Source organism: Glycine soja, chromosome 11 (genome assembly GCF_004193775.1).
Source record: "Glycine soja cultivar W05 chromosome 11, ASM419377v2, whole genome shotgun sequence".
Classification (NCBI taxonomy): domain Eukaryota; kingdom Viridiplantae; phylum Streptophyta; class Magnoliopsida; order Fabales; family Fabaceae; genus Glycine; species Glycine soja.
Genome location: NC_041012.1, coordinates 34,400,907 through 34,424,205, shown reverse-complemented (window position 1 = coordinate 34,424,205; position 23,299 = coordinate 34,400,907). Strand labels below are relative to the sequence as shown.

Below are 23,299 nucleotides of genomic sequence, written 5' to 3'. Positions count from 1 at the left end.
CCCTAAAAATGTCGGACAAGTTATTCATTTTATTGGCTTTTTTATTGCTCATGAAATATTTATGACTTTTATTAGAATGCTGATAATGTTAAATGATTGATAACAATGCTGATACTTTGATTCAATTGATACTTTGTACAGATTCGGAATGGGAATCAACTTGTTCGGATTCTTTGGTTTTGTTTTCAAGTTTGCTAATGTTCGGTGTATGTTTGGTGCAACAGTTGAATGATGGATTGATGGCAACACAAGGATATGCGAATCAGAAGCTATAGCATAAATACATTTTTTCTGTTTTGGTCTCTTATACAAGTGTTTTAACGGGCATGACTTTTTTTCTAGGGGGACAAATGTTTTTATTCTATCTCAGGGGATGCTGTTTTGGGTGATATAAGATGGGTTGTATGGTAAGGGAGGAGGAAAGAGAAAAAAAGGTTACGGATTTGATCTTCATGCTAACAAAACTAACATTCCAACAAATTAACATTGTCAATAAAAAAAAGGGGGGATGTTGTCCTGGATATGTAGGTGAATTGGCAGTATTTAGGCATGTTTGATGTATTCTCTGTAATAACTGTGAAGAAGGATGTTTTTTAATAAAGATTTTTTGTTTTGGCTTTTAAAAAAAATGTTGATAAGTTATTGATTTTTATAATTATTGTTGTAGGGTGATTTTTAATTTTTCTTAGTAACTTTTTAGATGAAAAATCAATACATGAAGAAGCAAGATGACAGATGGAGAAAAAATCAAGATGAAGCAGCAGGATGAAATGGGGTGAATGATGGTGTAGGTGGAATGAGGAGAAAGAAAGAGAGTAAGTTATAACACAAAAGGATAATTTGAGGATTTGAAAAATTTTAGGGGGCGCAGGTGGAAAAAGAAGGGAGTGTAAGAAGCAAAAGCCCTTCAGATGCCCAAGTGTTGGAAAAATGGGCAGTCCAAACCAGTACCTTCTTGAAATTGCTAGGGGCACCCAGTAGTCTTCTATAATTGTTGGGAGGGAACTGCTAGAGGCATTCAGTATAACATGTGGAATTAATGGTCCAAACATGAATTAAATTTATGACATTCATAGCACGAAATTCTAACTAATTGAGTTAATAGACCAATTATGTTATAAAATAAGTAATGTCGTTGTATATAACACTAAATATTAATGTATATTTAATGTACATATAAATTTACATAATAAATTTTATGATAATTAATTTTTATCTAATAATTAATTTGTTTACATAAATAAAGACCACTCAAGTCTCCAATATAATGTCTATTTTGTTATTCTACTTCAAAATTACTCTACTGATTTTGTTGACCATACTGTAAAGAAGATGAACTTTAGAGACTCCTCACAATTAATATTGATGGTCATTCTAATACTATTTTGACTCATGATTTAAAAAGAAATTAAGATGAATTAAAAAAACATTTCACAAATTTGAGGACTAAAAAATATAAATTTTAATTTGGGTGACTTAAAAAGATAGACTCCAAATTTAAAAGACCAAAAAACAAAACTCAATCATAAAGAAAAAGTTGTTATGATTTATCAATTTTTAAAGAACAAACCTTTAATTTATAATCCTTAAACTAATGAAATCATATAAATAGTTGTAATTGAATCAATTTATTCTCTAGATTGATATATTTCACTAATATTGAAGGAGTAATTTGAAGAGTTTTTAATAATTTGATTACTTTATAAACAATTTTACTAAAGAAGCAGAAGCATGAGGCTTTATGCAAGCATTGATTTCGCTGGCAGATTTTATGCATGGAGAATGTAATCATCGAGTTAGATTGCAAGATACTGATGGATACTATGTTAAGGTCATATCAAGAGTTCAAATGAGTTTCTGTTTATTTTGTCCCAATGTAAACAGATTCTCAATTGAATCCCAAATTTTATGATGAGTTTTGTAAGAAGAGGAACTAATCATGCTATTTATTTATACTCTAGTTAGTAGAGTCAAGATTTGGTGCTAGCAGTCAAATGTTTGATCATTTACTCTAGTGTATTCCCTCTTTTTTATGAATGAATGCAACAAGTATTGTTTTTGTGGGAGAAAAAATAATTTCACTGTTTATTCATCTTTAAACATATATTTATTTTTAGAAGAATAATAATAATTATTTTCTGAAAAAATAAAACACCAAGAAGTACCTACCCTTGAGCTTGATATTCTTCAGTTGTCCTCACTCCTCAGGTAGTCAAACAATGTCCTAAAGAAATTCAATTGAAACTCCCAATTTCTGAACGACACACTACACTATACTACTATTCTATGCCCTTTCCCCCTTTTTCGTCTCTAGGGTTACTGCAACTGCTACAAGAAGAAGCTTCCGCAATGGAGCGAGACGGCGTCGTTTCGCAGCCAGTTGCGGTTATCGCTTGCATCGCAATGGCCGTGTTCTACGTGGCCATCCTCTACGCTCCCACCGTGCTCCTTCGTCTCCCACCTCCTCCTTCCTTCAAAACCTACATGATTCGTCGCTTCCTATGCGCCGTCGTTTCGTCTGTTCTTTCACTCTTCATTTCCGCTCTCATCCTCCCCGTATGCACTCTCTCTCTCTCTCTCTCTCTGTCTCCCTCCCTCCATTTATTATTATTATTATTATTATTAAGGGTCATAGTGGTGGGATATTAGATAGTATAAACGAGGTAATAAGCTCGAATATCAGTTCGACCATTGTCCACCAAAAAAATTAGGCAAGTTAAGGAATATACGATGGAAAGTTTTCATTAGGAAATGTCATTAATGCATTTCGACTATGATTTCTAACATGAATTCTAATGGGAACTTTTCTATTTTGAATTCCGGCATTGGTCAGCAAGACCATTATTATTATTAAAAAACTTAGATGTATTTAGCAACGGGAATTGAGTTTAGTGAAATGGGCCAGTTTCTCACAATATAGCTAAGTTAACTATGGTTTGAATCTCTGTTGGAAGAGGTGTCCTACATGTAGTGTTCGATAGTGTCTCGAACAAGATTGCTATGAAGAAAAATAACGATTTGCAGTAAAAAACAATTAGCAAAAAAAAAAAAAAAAACTTACATGCATTTGTTTAGATAAATTATGGTGTTTTCCTCTAGAAATACATTTTCACTTTTATAATTTTAATATTTTCAATGTAATTTTCTATTATACAGATTCACGTGATGGAATTTCAGTTTTAATTAAAGAAGAGTGCAAAATACATCTAAGTTTTGTCCTATTATTATTATTATGAAATTGGTGAGGAATTTGTAGTCATTTTTTTGGTGAAAGTTAACTCTTTCTTTTATCCGTAAGAATCGAGCACATGTACTAGAGGATTTAAAACAACTCATGCACACTGCTCAACCAACTGAGTTAGACTCCCTTGGTTTTAAAAAATTAACTTAAATAATTATAATGTCTAAGTTTACTCTTGTGATCATTTATGGTGTTATTTTACTATGTGTGCAGGTGCAAACTAAGGAACTGCGCCACATTCTTGTTGTATTTGGCATCCGGAGGGACCATATTGTGAGTAATGCGCATCAAATTTGCTGGTTCAATTGAGGAGTGAAAGAGCATTTTGTCTTGTGTGATGTCAAGTTGTATTTCTTGTCATCCTATGCAGATTGGGAAACAGGGTTACTCATTGCTGAATTTTCTGTATGAAACAGTGGCAGGCTGTGGTTCTTCCTCTTTGCTTGACCTCTCTAATGTATGCTGGGTCTATATTCCTCAAGTGTCTTCTGTTGCTGGCTTCTTGGAGGCAACACTCAAGTTCTGAGGCCCTTTCCCTTGATTCTTTCAAATGTTCCTTGCAGAGGTTTCTTGACTGGTTATCTGTGATTTTGTCAAATATTTTGGTGTGGCGAAACTATGTTTTGGTTAGTACAATTATCATCATCTTGCATGTTGAAGCTTTTGCTTTCAATAGGCTGCTGTGTGTTGTTTTTCTCTTGTGCTTATAATGAGAATTTAAATAAATAGCTCTGTTTGCTGACTTGTGAATACAGCTTAGGTGATGTGTGTTTTATGGGTTTGGTTTCATATCTTACATGCATTATGTGAATGATTTATCATGGTATACTGAACAGGCACCCCTTACTGAGGAGTTGGTGTTTAGGGCATGCATGATACCTTTACTTCTGTGTGGAGGACTTAAAACGTACAGCGCTATTCTTCTTTGTCCCATTTTCTTCAGCTTAGGTAAGTAGAAGATGTGTGTGATTTGTAAAGTTATAGAGTAGAATTTTCTATTGTTGGATCTAAATGAGAATATTTTATCATTTAATATTAAAAAAAAGTTTTAAGAGAAGTGATCAAGCATCCATTGTAGTACAACAATGGCATTGTACCAAGTTTTATTAGAGCTGAAAAGTTCATCGTGCTTTTGAGAAGTTCTATTTTTAGTAACAAGTTTTCAATAACATTTTGGAAGATTTTGTCCTTGAGAATTTGGTTTTAACCAAGGCCAATGGTGTTGTGATTCATGTAGCCGAACTCACCTAGTGAGGTAAAACTATTGTTGTTGTTGTTGTTTTATTGGAAGACTTTAGAAGGGGACATAGTAAATTTATTTTATGATTATAAGTTGAAGAAGCATGTGTTTGTTTTTTTTTGCTCAGCAAAAGTATATGATTGTATTAAAAGAGTACTAGAGGTACAAGGTTTACACTTAAAGTTACTAGACACAGGGTTCCGAATCAGACTTGGTAAAGTCTGTATAGGAACCATTGACTAGAACATTAGATTACATAATTAAAACCATTGCTATAATGTATCAACCATCCCTAACGGATAAAGCCTAATATGAGATTACTGGACCAATGATTGTAACTTGTCCCGAAGTCCTTCTCTAGGTTACAAAGCCAAGACCAAAGTAAGAAGGCTGCATCGTCCATGATTTTGTTGGCGTTGAACGAATCGTTGGAGAAAAGAATCTTATTCTGTTGCTGCCATATAGACCATGTCAAAGCTAACCACCAACTCTTCCATCTATTGACCCATACACCCTCATCCAATCCAAAAATATGTTAGAGAAAATGCTGCTTTGGAGATTGTGGGAGAGGGCCCACGATATTCACCCAAGACATCGATTCCCACCATAATGGAATAATTTTCCTGCAATGAAAGAACAGGTGACCGGTGTCCTCCTCCAAGCTGCTACATAACGGGCATCTCCCATCATTTATTTCCACTTGACGTCTATAGAGGTTTGTTCTTGTGGGTAGTCGATCTCTAAGTAACCTCCAGACAAACGCTAATACTTTAATAGGTGCCTTTATCTTCCACAAATCTTCAAAAACTATATCGTCTGCTTCTTCAGATATAGGCTCCCTCATCATGTTGTAGGCACTCCTTGTAGAGAAAATGCCACTAGGATCTGCCGCCCACACCCACTCATCACGTCTCTATGGATGAATTTGCTTAGATTCCACGTCATTTAAGAATGAGACAGCCATGTCTACCTCACTATCAAACAACGGTCTCCTCCAAGTGAACTCCCATTCCCACCCTAAATCCTTGTCAGCTCCCATCTGCTGGATATTGTGATTTTGCTGGCTAGAAATAAGGTACAACCTATGATATTTTGCTGCTAGTGGTCCGTCTCCGCCAATCCATTGGTCCTCCCAAAATTTGATGCTACCACCATCACCAACCCTCCATTCTATGCTCCTCAGTAGTACTTCCCCATGTTTCGGATGATGAAGTACCATTTTTAAATCTCTCTACCAAATGGATTCATTATTGACTCTCAGTGCCTCGTGCAAACTCCTCCAACCTCCATATTTGCACTCTAGAACTCTGACCCATAATGCTTCTTTCTGTTGAAACAAGTTCCACTTCCATTTTGCAAGCAATGCAAGATTGAAAGTATTTATGTCCTTGATCCCCAACCCCCCTTTTTCTTTTGGAAGGCACACTGTCTCCCATTTGACCCAGACTATCTTGTTGTGATCCGCAGCTCCGCCCCATAGGAATTTTCTCTGTTAGCGAACCAATTTGTCCATCACCTTCTTAGGAACCCTGAAAAATGAAAAGAAATATATAGGAATGGATGTCAAAACAGATTTTATGAGAGTCACTCTCCCCCCAAAAGAGATATAACTTTGTTTCCATCTCGCTAATTTTCTCTCACATTTGGTGATTAGAGGATCCCACATCTGACTCCTTGGATTTGCACCAATAGGAATGCCTAGGTAGGTAAAAGGAAAGGACAACAAGCTACAATTGAGATAATTTGCTGCTTCAAGTCTCCACTGCTCAGACATGCCAAATGCACCGAAGTTACTTTTTGCGAAATTAATCTTGAGTCCCGAGACAAGTTTAAAAGCCCTTAAAATTGCTTTGATTGCTTTAATGTTCATCATTGAAGCCTCCCCATAGAAGATTGTGTCATCTGCGTATTGGAGGATACTAATGTCCACATTATTTGAACCCACTGTGAATCCGTTGTAAAGATTTCTCCCTATTGCTGCTTTTAGTATCCCATTTAACGCTTCAGCCACAATATTAAATAAAAGGGGTGCTAATGGGTCCCCTTGCCTTAGACCTCTTTGCGGGATGAACTCGTGCGAGGGACTACCATTCACCAATACTGAGATGGAAGCCGATTTTAAACATCCGTCAATCCAGCGAATCCATTTGGGCCCGAAACCCATTCTCCTCAACATGTAAAGCAGGAAATCCCATGATACCGAGTTATAAGCCTTCTCGTAATCAACTTTAAAAACAATACATGGCTTTAGACCTTTTCTTGCTTCTTCAACCACCTCATTTGCTATTACCGTGCTATGAAGTAGATGCCTTCCTTCAATGAACGCGGATTGCCTTTCGTCAATGATGAAAGGCATGACCTTCTTCAAGCGGTTGGCCAATATCTTTGCCACTATCTTGTAAATGCATCCTATCAGTGAGATAGGCCTGTAATCATTCTGGTTTTGAGGCTTCGACACCTTAGGGAGAAGGGCTATAAATGATGCGTTACAGCCCCTTGGGAATCTTCTGTTGACGTAAAATTCATCCAAGAACCGAAAGACATCAGGTTTGATTAACTTCCAGAATCTTTTGATGAACTTGAAATTAAGACCATCTGGGCCTGGACTTTTCTCGCTCCCACATTCCTATACTGCCTTCTTCACCTCCTCTTCCTTGAAACGTTCCAATAACATATCATTTTGATGACTTTCTATATTCTAGAAAAATATGCCATCCAGCCTTGGTCTAACTTGTTCTGGTTCTTGAAACCTCCGGAAAAAGAATGATCTTTCTTCCTCTTTGACCCTTGTCAGCTCTTCAACCCAAGATCCATCGATCATCACTCCTTGCAAACTGTTATTTCTACGTCTGACATTCATCAACAGATGGAAATATCTGGTATTGCAATCGCCTTCTCTGATCCATTTAGACCTTGCCTTCTGCCTTAATAACGACTCATGTGATTGAGCCGCTCTCCACAATTCTTCCTGAAGTATCTTCCTGGACACCATTTCTTGATGGGTTAAGTGTCTGTCAGCTGTGTCGTGCTCCAACTTGTTGAGCTCCTCCTCCACTTTCTTGAATTTCTGAAAAGTGTCTCCAAACTGCTCCTTATTCCACACCTTCAGCCTTTGCTTCAGACTTTTAATTTTTTCTTTCAACACATACCCTCCCCAACCACTCTGCAGATTAGAGCTCCATGACTCATGGACAATTTTATTGAACGAATTGTCCGCGAGCCAACAGTCTAGGATCCTAAAAGGTTGGGGACCCCAATCAACAAATTTTGATCTGAGCAACAATGGACAATGATCAGAGAAGTTTCTATCCAAGGTAAGCTGTATGCTTCCCGGCCATTTGGCTAGCCATTCCAGAGACACCGAAAATCTGTCCAACTTGCTCCTGGCGGTGCCATTCGGTCTGAACCATGTGAACTGTCTTCCTATCCATGGCGCTTCTTCAACCTCCAGCTCTTCGATCCATGCATTAAACTCATTGATATTGCTTTCTCCCCACCCCCTTTGACAAACACCCACGCTTTCTGATAATGTTCTGATGTTGTTGAAGTCACCCAAGATACACCATAACCCCCCTTGACTTTGATTTTTCAGCTGTTTAACATTTTTCCTCAAAGCTCTTTTGTTTTGGATGTCACATGATGAGTATACGTTGATGATATGAATCGGTTGTGTCTCCTGATGCCACTTCCCGACCAACATTATGAACCCTTGTCCAATGACCTTCCTTTCTAACCTGAAACTGTTTTCACTCCATAGGCAAAGGATTCCGCCCGCTGAATGCGATGCTGCTTGTGCTTCCCAACTAACTTCAGAGTCCCCCCATAGTGTTTGACACATGGGTTTGTCTATGACCTCCTTTTTTGTCTCTTGTATGCATAGCATGTCTATGCGCTGTTTGTTGACCATTCTTCTGATTGCTGGCCAATTGACCCCCCTCCCTAACCCTCGGACATTGTATGATATTATGTTCATTGTGAAACCCTCCTGCTTCCCAATCTCTGCGCCTCTCTTTGATCTCTATTCTCCATATCCATTATTTTGCCGACAAAGTCCATTTGTGACGACCCGGTAATGACTCCCAATGATGTTACCATCTCCCACATATCTGCTGCCTCTTGCTTCTTGGAGTGAAGAAATGCTGCCTCTTCATGCTGAGATTGTGTTTTTCCATCCTCCATATTATCGGTTTTTCATGTTGTACAGGACCACATGTTGATAGGGTCTCATCCATTTGCGGGAATAACATTGGGGTAATTGACTGTGTGTCCGATTCTGCATGTAAGGCTGGTCCATGTATAAGACCCAAATTGCGTTTCTTTTTGAAGCTCCTTCTCTGCAAATACACTTGTAACTTGGTTGATGTTGGGCTGAACTTGTGTGTTGCATATGGATCATGGGGGGTGTAAATAGGAAAGCCCCTGTCTCCTTCTAATACCCCCACGTGGTCACGTGACCCATTAGCATTTGAAATCTGGCTCATGGTCTCATGCTGCTCATGCCTGCCAATCTTTCCATTTTCGCTAACTAATTCCTCCGCCTCATCAGGGATTCGGTTCCCAATATCATCAGAATACCCATTTTCGTGGAAGCTCACTTGTCGGGTAGCGCGGATATCACTAATACGTGCGGGGTGGTTAGTCGCGATGTCCGATGAACAGCTACCCTTGGTCCATGATTTTTCATTAGCCGTTGGACTTGTTGCACAGTGGACAATGGCTTTACCCTTTTGGTTTGGATTATTCCTTTTCCCGCTGGATAAACTGACTTCGACAGGGTCCTGTATTCCCGGTGATGGGACAATTGCTTCCGTCGTCGTCGTCGGCACGATGGGTGTGTTAGCAATCGCGACGTCGCCAGAATCGTTCGCATTTGTGTGGAGCTTCAGTCCCGACCCCGACGCGGTGGGTCGTGCAGTGGGTACGTTAACAGTCGCGACGTCATCGGAATCGCTCGCGTTTTTGTGGAGCTTCATTGCCGACACCGACGCGGTGAGTTGTGGTCTGTGCATCTCGACATTTGGCTTCGCCGCCATGACCGCCGCCTCGTTCCCATTCGACCCCACGCTTCTGTTTGCCTCCCTCGGCGTACCTACATCACTGTCTTCAGATTCTATCTCTTTGGATGACCCGTACATACTCCCCTTTCGGCAATGACACCTAGCTGGGTTACTGCTGCTTTCTTCAACGACGTGCACGCTGTACATCTCCCCTTGGATGTGCACGCTGATTGTGTGTTGTATGAACGACTTCTACGGGGTTTTTATGAGAACCTGTACCCTGTCCATCCTCCGGACCAGCTCGACGTCATCATCTACATCCACCATGTCTCCAATGGTGGCCACTACCTTTCGGATTTGGTGCGCATCCCAGGCCAATATTGGTAAGCCCCAGCGGTTGACCCATGTCAATCTATATCCAATGTTCAGCTTGGGATTCCATTTTTCCAAGGAATGGAATGGAGTTGCCCCAGCCTCTTTTTCCTCTTCCATCATCTGCTTTGCTCCTTCGTTAGTGAGACCAAGGAGAAGAACCATATCTGCACCCATATACTTCGGCGCTACGTCGGCGATGATATCCCAATATAATTCGTCTTCGACCCTGTCAAACAAGGCCAGATTTTTCAGTCTGCCCACCCACACTTCATTTGCCCACTTCGCCACCGATTCCGGTATGTCTAGGTACACTGATGACCACGATCGTCCACTACTGTCGCTGCCATTACCTACTGTATGTCTTGGACCTGCACTTCTGTTAGGCCTCGACACGACCTCCGCGTACGACTGATGGTGTATGGGCGGGTTTGGGTATGCAACCCGAGGTGCCACCTTCTCCTTCTGCACATAAGTTATTGGCTTCAAAGCTCTTGAGTGTGTGTTTGCAGCCTTGTCTCTACCGAATTTTGGAATGTTAACATGCATCTTGAGTCCACCATAAATGGCATTGTCCAGTTTCCGCTCCATAATCTGGTCGTTCCCTGCGCCTTCAAATCTAACAAACCCATACCTCCTTCCATGCTTGTTCCTCTTCTTGGCAATGAAGATCTCTCTTACAGCACCGAACGATTTGAAATGCTGCCAAAGATCTTTCTCTGATGCGTCATCAGGGAATCGGGTGAAATAAAATGATGTTATGTTTTTTCGGCTTCTCCAATTAACTTGACTGTAGCTCTGTCCTTGCCCATACCTATTCCCAGCATGTGGCCGATGAAGATCCTCTCTCACCCTCTCACTGTCCAGCTCTTTGTTTTGATTTCTGGACCTTACTCTCACCCACCCAATCTCACTCTCTCTCTCATTCTCTCAGTCTTGCTCTCTCATTTTTATCATACATAATCACTCATATAGAAGCATGTGTTTGTGTGTGCAGGCGCATGCATGTGCAATTACATATAATAGATTCCCTTGTATTTTTACCAGTGTATCTGTAGATTCTGTACTCTAAGGAATTAGTGGCCAATATTTAACCTGTCTTGTTTAATTAGAATATATTTGCAAAAGTAACTAGCTGCCTTTATATTTTAAACATATTAACTACTAATTGGTAAAGTGTACAGATACCCTAACAGAAAGGAAATGTAGTGGAGAAAACTCTGTTGAGTGTTCACACTATCTCTCACATGCACAAGCCTTTTCAACAGTGTTGTCCTAAGATGTAATCATAGAAACAATTTTGGAAATTCTTTATAATAAAAAACTTCGTACCCCATTGCCCGGAGGCTCTTCGCTATGCGAAGGTATGGGGGAGGGATATTGTACGCAGCCTTACCCTTGCATATGCAAAGAGGCTGTTTCCGGATTCGAACCCATGACCAACAAGTCACCAAGGCACAACTTTACCGCTGCACCAGGGCTCGCCCTCTTTTTTATGGGGGAGGGATACTGTACGCAGCCTTACCCTTGCATATGCAAAGAGGCTGTTTCCGGATTCGAACCCATGACCAACAGGTCACCAAGGCACAACTTTACCGCTGCACCAGGGCTCGCCCCCTTTTAAAAACTTCGTACCCCATTGCCCGGAGGCTCTTCGCTATGCAAAGGTATGGGGGAGGGATATTGTACGCAGCCTTACCCTTGCATATGCAAAGAGGCTGTTTCCGGATTCGAACCCATGACCAACAAGTCACCAAGGCACAACTTTACCGCTGCACCAGGGCTCGCCCTCTTGGAAATTCTTTATAATACTTTAGTGAAATTATTGCATATTTTGCATTGCATAGATGCCAGATAAAAGTTGTAATTGTGAGCTAAAATCCCTTAAAGTATTCAGCAAATTTTCATTTAGCTGTAGATTGAAGAAAATAGTGAGCAGAATTTGTTGTCCTTTTCAAATGCAAGGTTCTTAATGAGAAGTTTTACTATATTATGGTTTGCAGCACATTTAAATCATTTCTTGGAGATTTATGCCAAGCAAAACTACAGAATAGTGAAGGCTGCTATGGTTATAGGTATGGTCAATGTCACACTGGCAAAGTTGCTGTACCTTTTTTAGAGAATTTGAGATTTTGGGGCATTTCAACAATCTAAACTTAGTATTGTTGGATAATAATCTCACACTGCCAAATGAATTTTGTCTACAGGTCTTCAGCTTGGCTACACTGTTGTCTTTGGGTCATATGCGTCTTTTCTTTTCGTTCGAACTGGTATGTGGTGTTTGGGCACTTGATTGATTGTTAATGTTACAGGTTATGGTGTTGTTATATTACAATGAAGCTTTTTTTATAAGGTTTAAAATGACTCTGGATTTTACCCTTTAGCCTGGAAAGTGAATGTACTCTTTAAATTACAATGAAGCTTTTTTACAAGGTTTAAATACCTTTTTTTAGTTTTATTTATTTATTTGGTTTTGGTCCCTGTCACTAATGATGTGCCACCACACATATTCTTCAAGAGACAAGACAACCATCAAGACTACTGTTTGGTATACTATAGAGATCTAAACGGAGCAAAACTATAGGAACCAAAAACCAAAACAATAAAGATGTGGGGACTGACCAATTTTTTAACAAATAGGGATCAAAACCAAAATCATGATAAACGATAGAGTCCAAAAATATATTTAAACCTTTCTATAATTATATATATGCTTGCCAATATTATAAAAATCAGGAAGGTAAGTACTAAATTTACAAATTAGTGGATCTAACTCCTTTTCTATTTTAAAGTGGCCCTAACAAGAAAACACACAATAAAAGCCAATATTAAAAGTGTTGGATAAATGTAAATTCAAGCACCTGCCTTAATGTACAGAAAGTTTATCTCTGTTATGGGGTGAAATGATAGGAAAGACAGATAAGCATGATATTATATTATCATGACTTGGTATCATTCTCTTCACTGTTCATTTAACCTTACTATACTTTGAGCTATGTAGCTGTAGTTAGCAATTTGATATCATTCTCTTCACTATACATTCTCTTGTGTTTGGGTGGCTTTTTTTTTTTTGTCTCATTTGTTAATGGCTTATGCTTTGCAGGACACCTTATAGCTCCCTTAGTTGCGCACATATATTGTAATTTTATGGGACTGCCTGTATTGTATTCGCAGAGAAGTGGTACGTGTATCAAGTTGCTTATGGAGTAAATTGCAAATGCGACTTCTTTGGTTATAATATATCAAACTACTATAGTAGTACTATTATTATTTACTTTTATCTTCTTACCCTTTTTCTCTTGTTTTTTTTTTCTTTTCATCCCAATCCTCTTTGCTTTTAATTGTCTTTCATTTCTTGAATTATTTTCTACTTACTATATAAACTAGAGCTCAAAAAGTACTACCATTTTGTTATGAACTTATGATAGATTTGGAAGTTTAGTTTCAGCTGGACTTCTGATTGGAGGCACAAGTTAAGAATTTTTATATTCTTAGTAATTTCTTAAGTTGTACAATTAATTAATTTTCCTCCATGTCACTTTTCATTATGAATTATTTACTAAAAAAATGAAGAAAAGAATGTAGAAAATATATAGTTATCAGTTACAACTTTCAGCTTACAGAAATTGCTGTTACTTGTTGGTGTTGATTTTTTAGTGAGATCAGAGTAAAACTCCAAGTAATTAGCAAATAGAAAAGTACAACATTATAGGAGCAACTAAGATTAAACCAAGATTAAACCAGTAGTTGTAAAACCAGTAGTTGTAAAAGTTTACACTAACAGTGAATCAAGATTAAACCAGTAGTTGTAAAAGTTTGATCTATGATTGTAAGTATGTTTATTTTAACTAAGGTTTCTCTAGCATGAAACTTGAAATTTAGTTCTGATGCTTCCGTGGTCATTATCAAGTTTTAGATCTAATATCTGATGGTGACACCCCGAGAGCTCTCCCTCTTCATAAAACCTTATATTGTGCATGTATAGGAAGATTTATTTTATTTTTTTCATAAAAAAAGAAGAGGGAGCCAGGGATAAAAACAGTGCTAGTTAGTACGATTAACTGTACTCATGGTCTGCCCATTTTTTGCCATGGAACTATGGATAAGGTGATTTATAGCTTCACTATGCATTTCCATATAAATGTTGTTTTGGACTTATTCATTTGTTTTTGTTTCTGTTTCAGGGATTGTAAGTGTAACATTCATAATAGGATTTCTGGGCTTCTTGTGGCTTCTTTTCCCAATGACGGGCCCAGAATTGTATAATGATAGAATAGATAACTGCAGTTGTTGGCAAAGCTACTGCACATGGAGAGAAACGATAAGAATGACCCAGATGTAAACGTTACTATTTTTTTTTTGGGGAGGGGTTTGGTGGTGAAGGAAGAGTGAACTAAGAATGAATTCTATAAGAACACAGTGACACTCAAAATTGCTAGAAGTTAAAACTTTCCCCAAAGGGCTCATAAATATCAGCTTCATAAATCATGACATGAGTATAGTTTTTAAGAATTTTGCTCCCCCGAAGTACAGAGTAATAACCAAGATGGAGAAATTAACGATTAAGATTATAATGAAATATAGACATACATATATGGGACATATAATCAATATTATCAAATAATTGAATTTCAAATTTTGATATTTAATTAGTTATTATTTTACATTTTACTTTCTAAAATCTGGGGCATGTTTTACGTTTTAGAGGAGTGGAATTCCATTTTTAAAATGTGAAGAGCAAGAATGCTTGTAACTCATTTTCGCTTGAAATGGTGAAAGGTTTGGTAGCTTAGTTGTCCTTCATTTGCTCAACTACCGAGTTAAATTATTGTATACATTATTTAGTCTCGGAGGCTACGCAAGGCATTTCCTAAGCTCAGAATTCAGAAATGGTAAGTTTCTCCATGTGCATGAAAAAATATTACGTCTGGACCTTTTACTTAGATATGGGTTTTTAATACCTTTAATTTTTTTTATAAAAAAATACTGCAGGTGCATGACTCACCAACACCGCATCCTTTTCTGTGGAGTAATGATAGTTTTACTGTATTTTTTTCTAAACAAATGGCCGTTGGTTGAAAAAATAATTAAAAGTTAATTTTTTTTATATATTATTAGGGTAAAAAAAATTACATTATCAATTAATTAAAATTATTATAGATATAAATTTTGATGTAATTTATGTAAAAGTTAACAAAATTACATGAAATTTGTTTTACCAATAAATGTTAATTATTTTAGTTTTTTTGTAACAAGGAGAGATTGAATATGTGATTTTTCTCTTGATTCTTTCTAACCATTCATCTGACTTTATATCTTTAATGTATATGATAATTTATATTTAAATGATAATATAAAATTCTTTTACTCAAAGTTCATACGCTATTTACTCATCTTTTTAATAATTACTTTCACATATAAATACATAATCCAAAATTATCAACCATTTATTCATTTATATTGTGCAGGTTCTCCAATTTTTATTTTTTTTTCCTGAAGCGGATGTTAAGTGGGATTCAATATCAGGATTCCCCACCTTAAGATCTTAACCTCATATTCATATTCACGCCGAACTAATCGCAATGTGACTTGGGACAATTCAAAACCCCAAGATGATGATATCCAAAGTCAACTTTGAGTTATGAGATTCCTTCTAATTTTTCAATTTTCTACTCGAGCTAATCATTTTTTTTTTTTCAAAAGCCAAAAAAAAAATTACTTACATTTTTGTTTTTCATTTTCATTTGGCAAACCCATCCTAACTCCATAATATAGTCTTAGATATGGTTATGATGGCCGAATCTGCAGGCTGCAGATACTCTGTAACAAAGAGAATATAATTTCAACAAACATTTAATACAGCTAAGTTAAATCCAAGAGGGGGCAGAGGTAAAATGTAGATATGTTGGTCCTGCTCTGAGGCATCTCTTGGTTTAGCCATATGGTTCTGTTATACCTTAACTCCACATTACTATTGGCTATTTTATTTATTGTTTTATAATATTTTTTTCTTCAGTATCTTTCATCATATTTTTGGACGCATTTATTAAAATCTATAGATTTTGACTGACTTGTGGGTCTTCAAAGGGAATCTCAGTCATCATGCCCCGGTCCTTAATTCCATATCAAAAAATACACACTGAGCTGCTTTGGTGACCTTAAGAGGTCAGTTTCAGTTAGATGAAGGATTTACATGATGAAAATTTGTGAATTCCCTTTGAATTTTGATTGGACATTCTTTATTGTATTTTGAACGGAGAGAGATGCAAATTTGTTTGCAATTTTTTTCCCTAAAATTTGAGCCCGAACTTATATTTTTCACTCTGAAAATGATGATGTCATGTTCCTTAAGACGTTATATATGTAAATCAAACATTTAACAATTAACTACTGTCTATAACAATTAACCACTGTCTATATAAATGTCATTGATGTGTATCTTTTTTATTCATCCTTGAATATTAAATAAATAAATTATATTAAAAAAAATACTTATCTTAATTTTTGACGAAAATTAATCTTTAGACAGACCAATACCAAAGTCAGAAAAAAGAATTATTTAACAAAGTTTTTTAAGTTTGGTATTATTCAATAAAAATTTAATAAATACTACAATAATTACAATAGTGTAATGTTAAACAATTAAAAACTAATTTAATAATTAAGTATTTGTGATATTTTAATTACATTTTATTATGTTGTCCTTGTGCAAACCTAAGATGAGGAACAAAAGCACCAAAGTAGAGGTACAAAATGGATTAGACTAGTTGAGTCAATCCATTTATTATGGTTTTATTTTTGTAGGGTGGGTTGGAGTCTTTAATCAATCCACCAATTAATCCATTTTGACTTGCTCTGCTTAACTTGTCAGCCAAATGAGGTGAGGCAGGTTGGCTTGTTGGGTTAGTTTGTGCGTTGGCTCGTTAGATTTGTGTACTTTTTTTGTGATGTGTTTTAAAATTTTGAAATTAATTTGTTAGTGAGGTTGTGGACAATTGGACTTCTATTAGTGCAGACTTGAGAGTAGTTGGTTACAGATTTCTAATATTTTATGAATTGTTGGGACTCATTGAATTTGTGGTTGACTGGTTCTAGTTATTGGGTTATATAATGAACTAATTCATAACTTCTAGTTGTTGGAATTGTTAGATGCATCCTAATAAATTAGCAGTATATTATTTTCATGACGTTTCCTTAGATTATATGTTACATGTTGCTAGAATTTTCTATGAAATATGAATGAAACAATTGTGCTTTATAGTTGACAACAACTAGAGGTAGTGAGACATGATACAAATAAGTAAATGCATACTTCATAACTATTTTGCTACACAGTATAAGATGTTATTTTATTATTTCTTATTTTATTTTTTCATAAATTTGTATAGATGAATAATAAAAAAATGTTATTTAGATAATCTATTTTTTTTTCTTTTTTATTATTTTTTAGGTGTATCCATTATTTTTTTTAAAATTACAATACCTCAACTCGATCGCCGTCTCAATATAGAATAGGTTGAGATTTTCAATCTATTTTGTCAATATACCCCTTGAACTTAGGCACACCAATGGCTAGGTGAATTGGTCCATTTTATCACCCTTATATGAGGTGTTAGTGTTGCTTGAGAAAGAAATGAGTTCCTAAAGGATAATTTCATCGAAATATAAGTGATAAAAATGAAAAAAATTATAAGTTCATATTGAAGTAACATTTGAAAATATAATTAGATAAACTATTTAATACATACCTCTAATTTAGTTAAATAATATAAGTCAATCAAATAGGCTAGCTAAACTACATAGATTGAGCAATCAAAACATATTGTCAAGTAATTTCTAATGCTCTTTGGTAGAGTAGAAAAATAAGATAGATGAAAATAAAATGGATAAGTGAACATAAGTGAGAAATAAAATAAATATAAAACATGTTTAATTAAGAAGGAATAGAAGAGAGAGATAAAAAAAATGAACAAAAATATATGAAAAATAATCCAGTAAGTTTCACAAATGTAAATTATTTCCATTTTAATCTTTTATCTTTCATGTCAAACAAAGCAAATAATTTTCATTTCTTCCCTTCCTTCCAATTTCTTCTCTACTAAACAAATCATAATAGAGATATTTGTACTCTTTTTTACTTATTATCAAGAACCAATGCCTGTTAAGAATTTTGTTAGAACTTTATCTTATTAAGCATTGGTGAAATAACATGTGCTTATGTAATTACTAGTGATAAATTTTTATTGTGGACCTTGCAGTGCACATTTTATTAAATAATAATAAATATAATAATAACTGCTAGTAATTAATGTCAATACAATCTAACATATAAGATTATTTATGAAATTCATTTGATAAAATATTTAAAGTTATTAGAATTTAATTAAGATGGGTAAAAAAAAGTGATGTTGAGACTAAGATACTCTTAATGCTGTTAAATTACATGTGAAATTAAATAATACTATTTAAGACTTCATTTGACACAATTATTTTATGATATGATACGTTCTGCATACCATTTGCAGTCAATCATAATTGTATGCTACGAGGCATTGACAATGTCATGTCCTGGACTCTGATATTTTGTGGGTTACCTTTTGTTTCTTCTTTCTTACCATTCTAATGAATCCTCATTGACTTTCATTCGTGAATCTTTTGATGACTTTTTTTTTTTCTGATAATTAAAAAGATCTCTTATAATAAGAATCTGAACGATAAGCCATCTCTGCCACCCTTCGTATTCATTTTTTTTTTGTAGTTTTCATAAAAAAAAAGTCACATCTCTTTTTATTTTTATTTTTTTCACTTTGAAATTGAGCTAATACACTGGGAAAGGTTATTTGTTTCTCAAGCCAAGTGAAAAGAATAAAATAATAAAACTTAAAACACTCATGGGGGAGTTTCACACATGTTATAGAATCAACTTATCTTTATTTTTATTATTTTCAATATACAATATCTCATCCATTTCATGAATTTCAAATTGAGCTAATACACATCTCTTTTTATTTTTATTTTTTTCACTTTGAAATTGAGCTAATACACTGGGAAAGGTTATTTGTTTCTCAAGCCAAGTGAAAAGAATAAAATAATAAAACTTAAAACACTCATGGGGGAGTTTCACACATGTTATAGAATCAACTTATCTTTATTTGTATTATTTTCAATATACAATATCTCATCCATTTCATGAATTTCAAATTCGACTAGAACTTATAGTAATTAATATTAACATTAGTATATAATTTTTCATAATCGCATAGAAACAAGCAGAGGCAGTGGCAATGAGTGCTAAGCATATAATAACATATAATAAGTTTATATTCATTTCTAGCAGATAGACCTGACATACCTTCACCTTGTAGTTCAGAAATTCATATCTAACCCCCCCCCCCCCCCCCCCAAAAAAAAAAGTTAAACATGGAAATGGAAGAACAGTGCCCTGTAGAGGATTGCTAGTATTGTCCTATGGAACAGAAACTACAAGTACACTGCTCCTCACATTGGTTTTACACAAAAAGGTTTGGAAAGAAAAAACAATTAGAGTCACTAGAGGGGTCACAAGATGCTTCCCATAATCACTAAAGCACATTAATTGGTGGAACTAGAAGGGTTTTGAGTGGCACTTGAGCTGAGACTCAGGTCAAGAATGGCGTTTGTATTGCTAGCATTGGCTTTCTGATTCCCCCTGGAGAGTTTCTGTTTGAGCTCAGACAACAGTGCCTGATTCTCCTGATTGAGAAGCTGTGCCTTCTTCCTTAGTCTCTCATTCTCCTTCATTATGTAACAGTTCTGCAGGTACAGCTTTGAGTTCAACCTCTCCATCACTACTAATCAAATCTCCAAAATTTCCTGCACTTAACCCTGAAACAAGAAAAATACTAATTGTTATTAATTGTTCCACAAACAAACTATGATGTGTCAAGCAAGTGAGTCAATCCAAAGGGGTATGCTATATGAACGTAAGAAGAAAAAAGGAAAAGAAAGGAACAGAACCGCATTAATAACTGAATGAAAATTAAAAAAAAAAAAAAGGCATATGCAAGCTTCCTAGTGAATGTGCTGCTTTATGAAATGCTTTGGTAGATATAATTATTACTCTTAAGAGAAGAAGGCAACATCAACAGGGAAAAGGCATATATAGAAGAACAATTGAGTCTTTTGGACCACCTTGTCAAATAAATAGAGCATATGGGGTTTTCTGAAAAAACTAAAGAAGAATTAGGATGAAATGATGCAGGGAAAGGGGAATAAGTTAATAACAGTTGTCCAAAACCTGCACTGACTTGAAAGCAGAAAAAAAAGAGATGAAGATGGCTTCTTCTTTCGGCTATCCCAAGAGGGAAGAAAAGGATAAAATAAAGGTCCTACGTAAAAAAGAGACAAGCTTCGTACACAAAGATCTTGTGTGTTTTTTGTATGTCTATGCAAAAAACCACAGTTTCTTGGTGTTCCAAGAACACACACACACACATTATAAGAGGCATTCCAAAAGGGTTTTAGTATCCTCAGAAATGCCAAAACTTGCCAAAAGTTAAATGGTTAAAACAAATAAACAAATCACATAATGGGAAGGCTATGGCTAGAGAAAGACAAAGAAACAATTGAGGGTGGTTTTCCTTTTTCATTTTTTTATATGAAAAAAATAAATTATAATATAAAAATAAAATAAATGAAACAGAATCTACAGAGAAAAAAGGTTTGATAGGCAACAACTCAAACATTCCTTCCACAAAACAAGGTGGAGTGAAACTAACTAAGATACCTCAAACTATCTGAATCCTCAAGTTAGATAGACGAAGCAACCAAGGGTACAAGTGATTTGGACTTAGATATCTAAACCCAAAAAAACACTAACTTTGCAATAGCCTGAAATATGCCATGTTTACATTTGTTTGTGAAAGTAATGAGGAAAACAAAAGTTACAAAACAATAAACATAGTGTGTGTGTGTGAGAGAGAGAGAGAGAGAAAGAGGTGGGGTCCTCTTGTCTTTCTCTCTTGAACTTTTCGAAAAAGATCACCTTTTGAAGGAGGGTAGGTTGGTTTGGCTAAGTAGGAGACTTTGGTGGAGGGAAGCAGAGGGTCTGGATTTTATGGAAGGAGTGTAGCAGCGAAAAGGGTGAGTTTTAGTTTAGGGGAAGAGGAAGTGAGGCACAAAGGGAACAAAGGGTGCTCATTTATAGAGGAAAAAAAGAGAAAGAGAAGAAGAAGAACACAGACACAAAGGATGAGAAGGGGGGGGGGACGTGCCCTTCCTCTCTCTGACACAACAATCATGCATGTGTAAGCATAGAAGGCGGCCGGTTAGTAACCTAAAAGATTTTATGTTTCGCCTTCTATGATGATGCTTATCGCGTCATGCCAATGATGATGCTTTGTTTGCCTTTTCAATTTTTTTTTCAAGGGTACGTTGCTTCATATTTTAATCAAATCTATAACATGCTAACAAACAATGTTGGTTAGGATTCACGCAAGTAGTTAAGGTTCCTTCTTCTACTGGATACAGGTTCGATTTTCTCTAATGATACTAAAATTCGATTGGATGGATGATCCTTTTTAGGGAAACTCCTGATGCTTAGGAGTTATGGAGAAATTCAACATGCTATTGTTGGTTAAGATTGACATAAGTAATTAAAGGATCTACAATTAACTTTCGTTTCTTCTCGATAGTGGTTTGATTTCCTTTGAATGTTACTAAAATTCAATTTGGTTGATAGCTTATTTTTAGGGAAACTCCTGATGGTCAAGAGTTATGGGAACAAATTAACATTCAAAGTTGGTTAAGATTGACATAAGTAGTTAGAGGATTTGCAGTTAACTTTCATCTTTTCTAGAAGTGAGTTTGGCTGTATTTTTGTTGACGTTATTAAAATTCAATTTGATGGACAATCCACTTCAAAGGAACTCCTAACGCTAAAAGATTATAGGGGTTATAGTCTTATAGATAAAATTATTTGCGGTTTAGGTTCTTCTACAATAATTTTCTATATAGACATCTAGTGTAACCTAGCATGTCATTGGTGTCCTAATATTGAATGGTGATTAAGAATAAAATAAATAAAATTTAAGAGGAGTATCTATCTACTATGTATAAATAAATGGTCAACATTTGTTACCAAGTAATTTCCAAGGAACTTAATTTGGCTGAAGATAAATTTATTTGACATTTTTGTTTTCTATGGGATTGTTTGTTGTGTATGGAAGAACAATCCCTTGTGAGGTGGAGGAGGGTACAATGGGTATAAAAATGGGCATAATGGAGTTTTCAGTTAGGATTTGTAAAATGGTGATGGGCTAGGTCGTCCCAAGATATGCAATGATGGTTTGGATTGGGTCCAAAACCACCATCAACACCATTCCTTATCCCCCTCCTCCTATCATCAATTACTCTTTTGTTTTATTTATGTTGCGGTTCTTCTATTTTTAGGCCTCCATAATTTACACTTTCGTTTTTTGTAATTTTCATGTGTGGGGGAAGTGTTGGCAGTAATCATTCTCGTTGCGGTAGTGTTATTCCTCCTTTTGTTGAAAATGAGGATTTTTGTGCATTGAGACCAGAGAGAGAAAGGAAGAGACTGCCACTTGTTCTGGACTTGTCTCCACGACACGGCACTTCCTTAGCTAGCCACTTGTGTTTTAATTCTTTATCATCATAATCGTTTCTAATAATATTTAATAAATATCTTTCATTTTTACATTTGAGTGATGATACCAAAATTTGTTCATTTATGTAGGTATATATGATATAGTGAGATGCCAAAATCCGTTGCCTTAGCTCATGAACTAAATATTTTTCTTTGTTTTTATTATACTATATGCTTGGGAGAGTGCTTTAACTTTTTAACAAACTAAATGTGAAATCATGAAAGAGGTTCCACAAAAAGGGCAAAAAAGAAAAGGAAGGGAAGGGTGTTATGCATTGTCATCATACTAAAGCAACCGTGTTTTTAGTACCACAAGTTCTATTTGAAAATCAATTCTTACTCCTAGTTGAATTCCATTCACACCAATTACCTGGTGACTCAAGAGCCTAATTAAAAGAGCGTTTTGAAAAAGCATCGATGGTATTTTGTTTTATGTTATTATAATGATAATAATTATGAGGAAAGGTGTATAGTAGTGTGTTAAGTAAAGCACTCTTTTTGTTGCCAAATTCTGGTTGAAATAATTGTTGGGGGTAATAATATAGGGGGGTTGGATGAGAGTTTGGGCCAACCAGCCCCCAATTCCCTCGTGGGTTATGAGTGGTAGAAACATGAAACATCATGGTTGACAAATGGTGTTTTGGATGTGTCTATTTTACTTGTGTGAGTGAAGTTGTCAACAAGTTCAGTTCATGGGTGTCCCCCCTCGTTTCAATCCCCTGTCTAGAAATTTGTTTGCATCAGTCTTTGTTGTCTAATTATAGGATTCAACAGATGGGTACCTCTTTCTCAAATTACTCTTT

The 23,299-nt window shown here is 35.8% G+C and overlaps 2 protein-coding genes across 5 annotated transcripts; one reads left to right on the top strand and one right to left on the bottom strand.

The window, feature by feature from the left end:
• Positions 1-2,161: 2,161 nt before the first annotated feature.
• LOC114373730 (CAAX prenyl protease 2-like) lies at positions 2,162-14,362 on the top strand. Of its 2 annotated transcripts, XM_028331253.1 has the most exons (9): positions 2,173-2,556; positions 3,455-3,514; positions 3,658-3,867; positions 4,078-4,189; positions 11,854-11,925; positions 12,058-12,120; positions 12,954-13,031; positions 13,279-13,322; positions 14,035-14,126. In XM_028331253.1, exons 1-8 carry the CDS (start codon positions 2,287-2,289, stop codon positions 13,290-13,292), a joined length of 879 nt encoding a protein of 292 aa, XP_028187054.1. In that variant the 5' UTR covers positions 2,173-2,286; the 3' UTR covers positions 13,293-13,322; positions 14,035-14,126. The 2 variants fall into 2 exon arrangements, with proteins under 2 accessions (XP_028187053.1, XP_028187054.1); XM_028331252.1 differs by lacking the exon at positions 13,279-13,322 and having other exon boundaries at positions 2,162-2,556; positions 14,035-14,362.
• Positions 14,363-19,256: 4,894 nt separating this feature from the next.
• Positions 19,257-21,117, bottom strand: LOC114375706 (protein LITTLE ZIPPER 4-like). Of its 3 annotated transcripts, none has more exons than XM_028333553.1 (2): positions 20,874-21,117; positions 19,257-19,714 (listed from the first exon to the last, which is right to left on the bottom strand). In XM_028333553.1, the coding sequence occupies exon 2, from the start codon at positions 19,673-19,675 to the stop codon at positions 19,442-19,444; it is 234 nt and encodes a 77-aa protein (XP_028189354.1). In that variant the 5' UTR covers positions 19,676-19,714; positions 20,874-21,117; the 3' UTR covers positions 19,257-19,441. The 3 variants fall into 3 exon arrangements, with proteins under 3 accessions (XP_028189354.1, XP_028189357.1, XP_028189355.1); XM_028333556.1 differs by lacking the exon at positions 20,874-21,117 and adding an exon at positions 20,616-20,839; XM_028333554.1 differs by lacking the exon at positions 20,874-21,117 and adding an exon at positions 19,950-20,330.
• Between the last annotated feature and the right edge of the window lie 2,182 nt (positions 21,118-23,299).

What these genes read in the sequence shown, in the direction of transcription:
- LOC114373730 (XM_028331252.1), top strand. Translation starts at nt 2,287, where the DNA reads ATGCCCTTTCCCCCTTTTTCGTCTCTAGGGTTACTGCAACTGCTACAA. An exon ending in GCATCCGGAGGGACCATATT is followed by an intron (nt 3,515 to 3,657) that starts GTGAGTAATGCG and finishes TGTATGAAACAG; the next exon opens with TGGCAGGCTGTGGTTCTTCC. An exon ending in TTTTCTTTTCGTTCGAACTG is followed by an intron (nt 12,121 to 12,953) that starts GTATGTGGTGTT and finishes TATGCTTTGCAG; the next exon opens with GACACCTTATAGCTCCCTTA.
- LOC114375706 (XM_028333553.1), bottom strand. Translation starts at nt 19,675, where the DNA reads ATGGAGAGGTTGAACTCAAAGCTGTACCTGCAGAACTGTTACATAATG.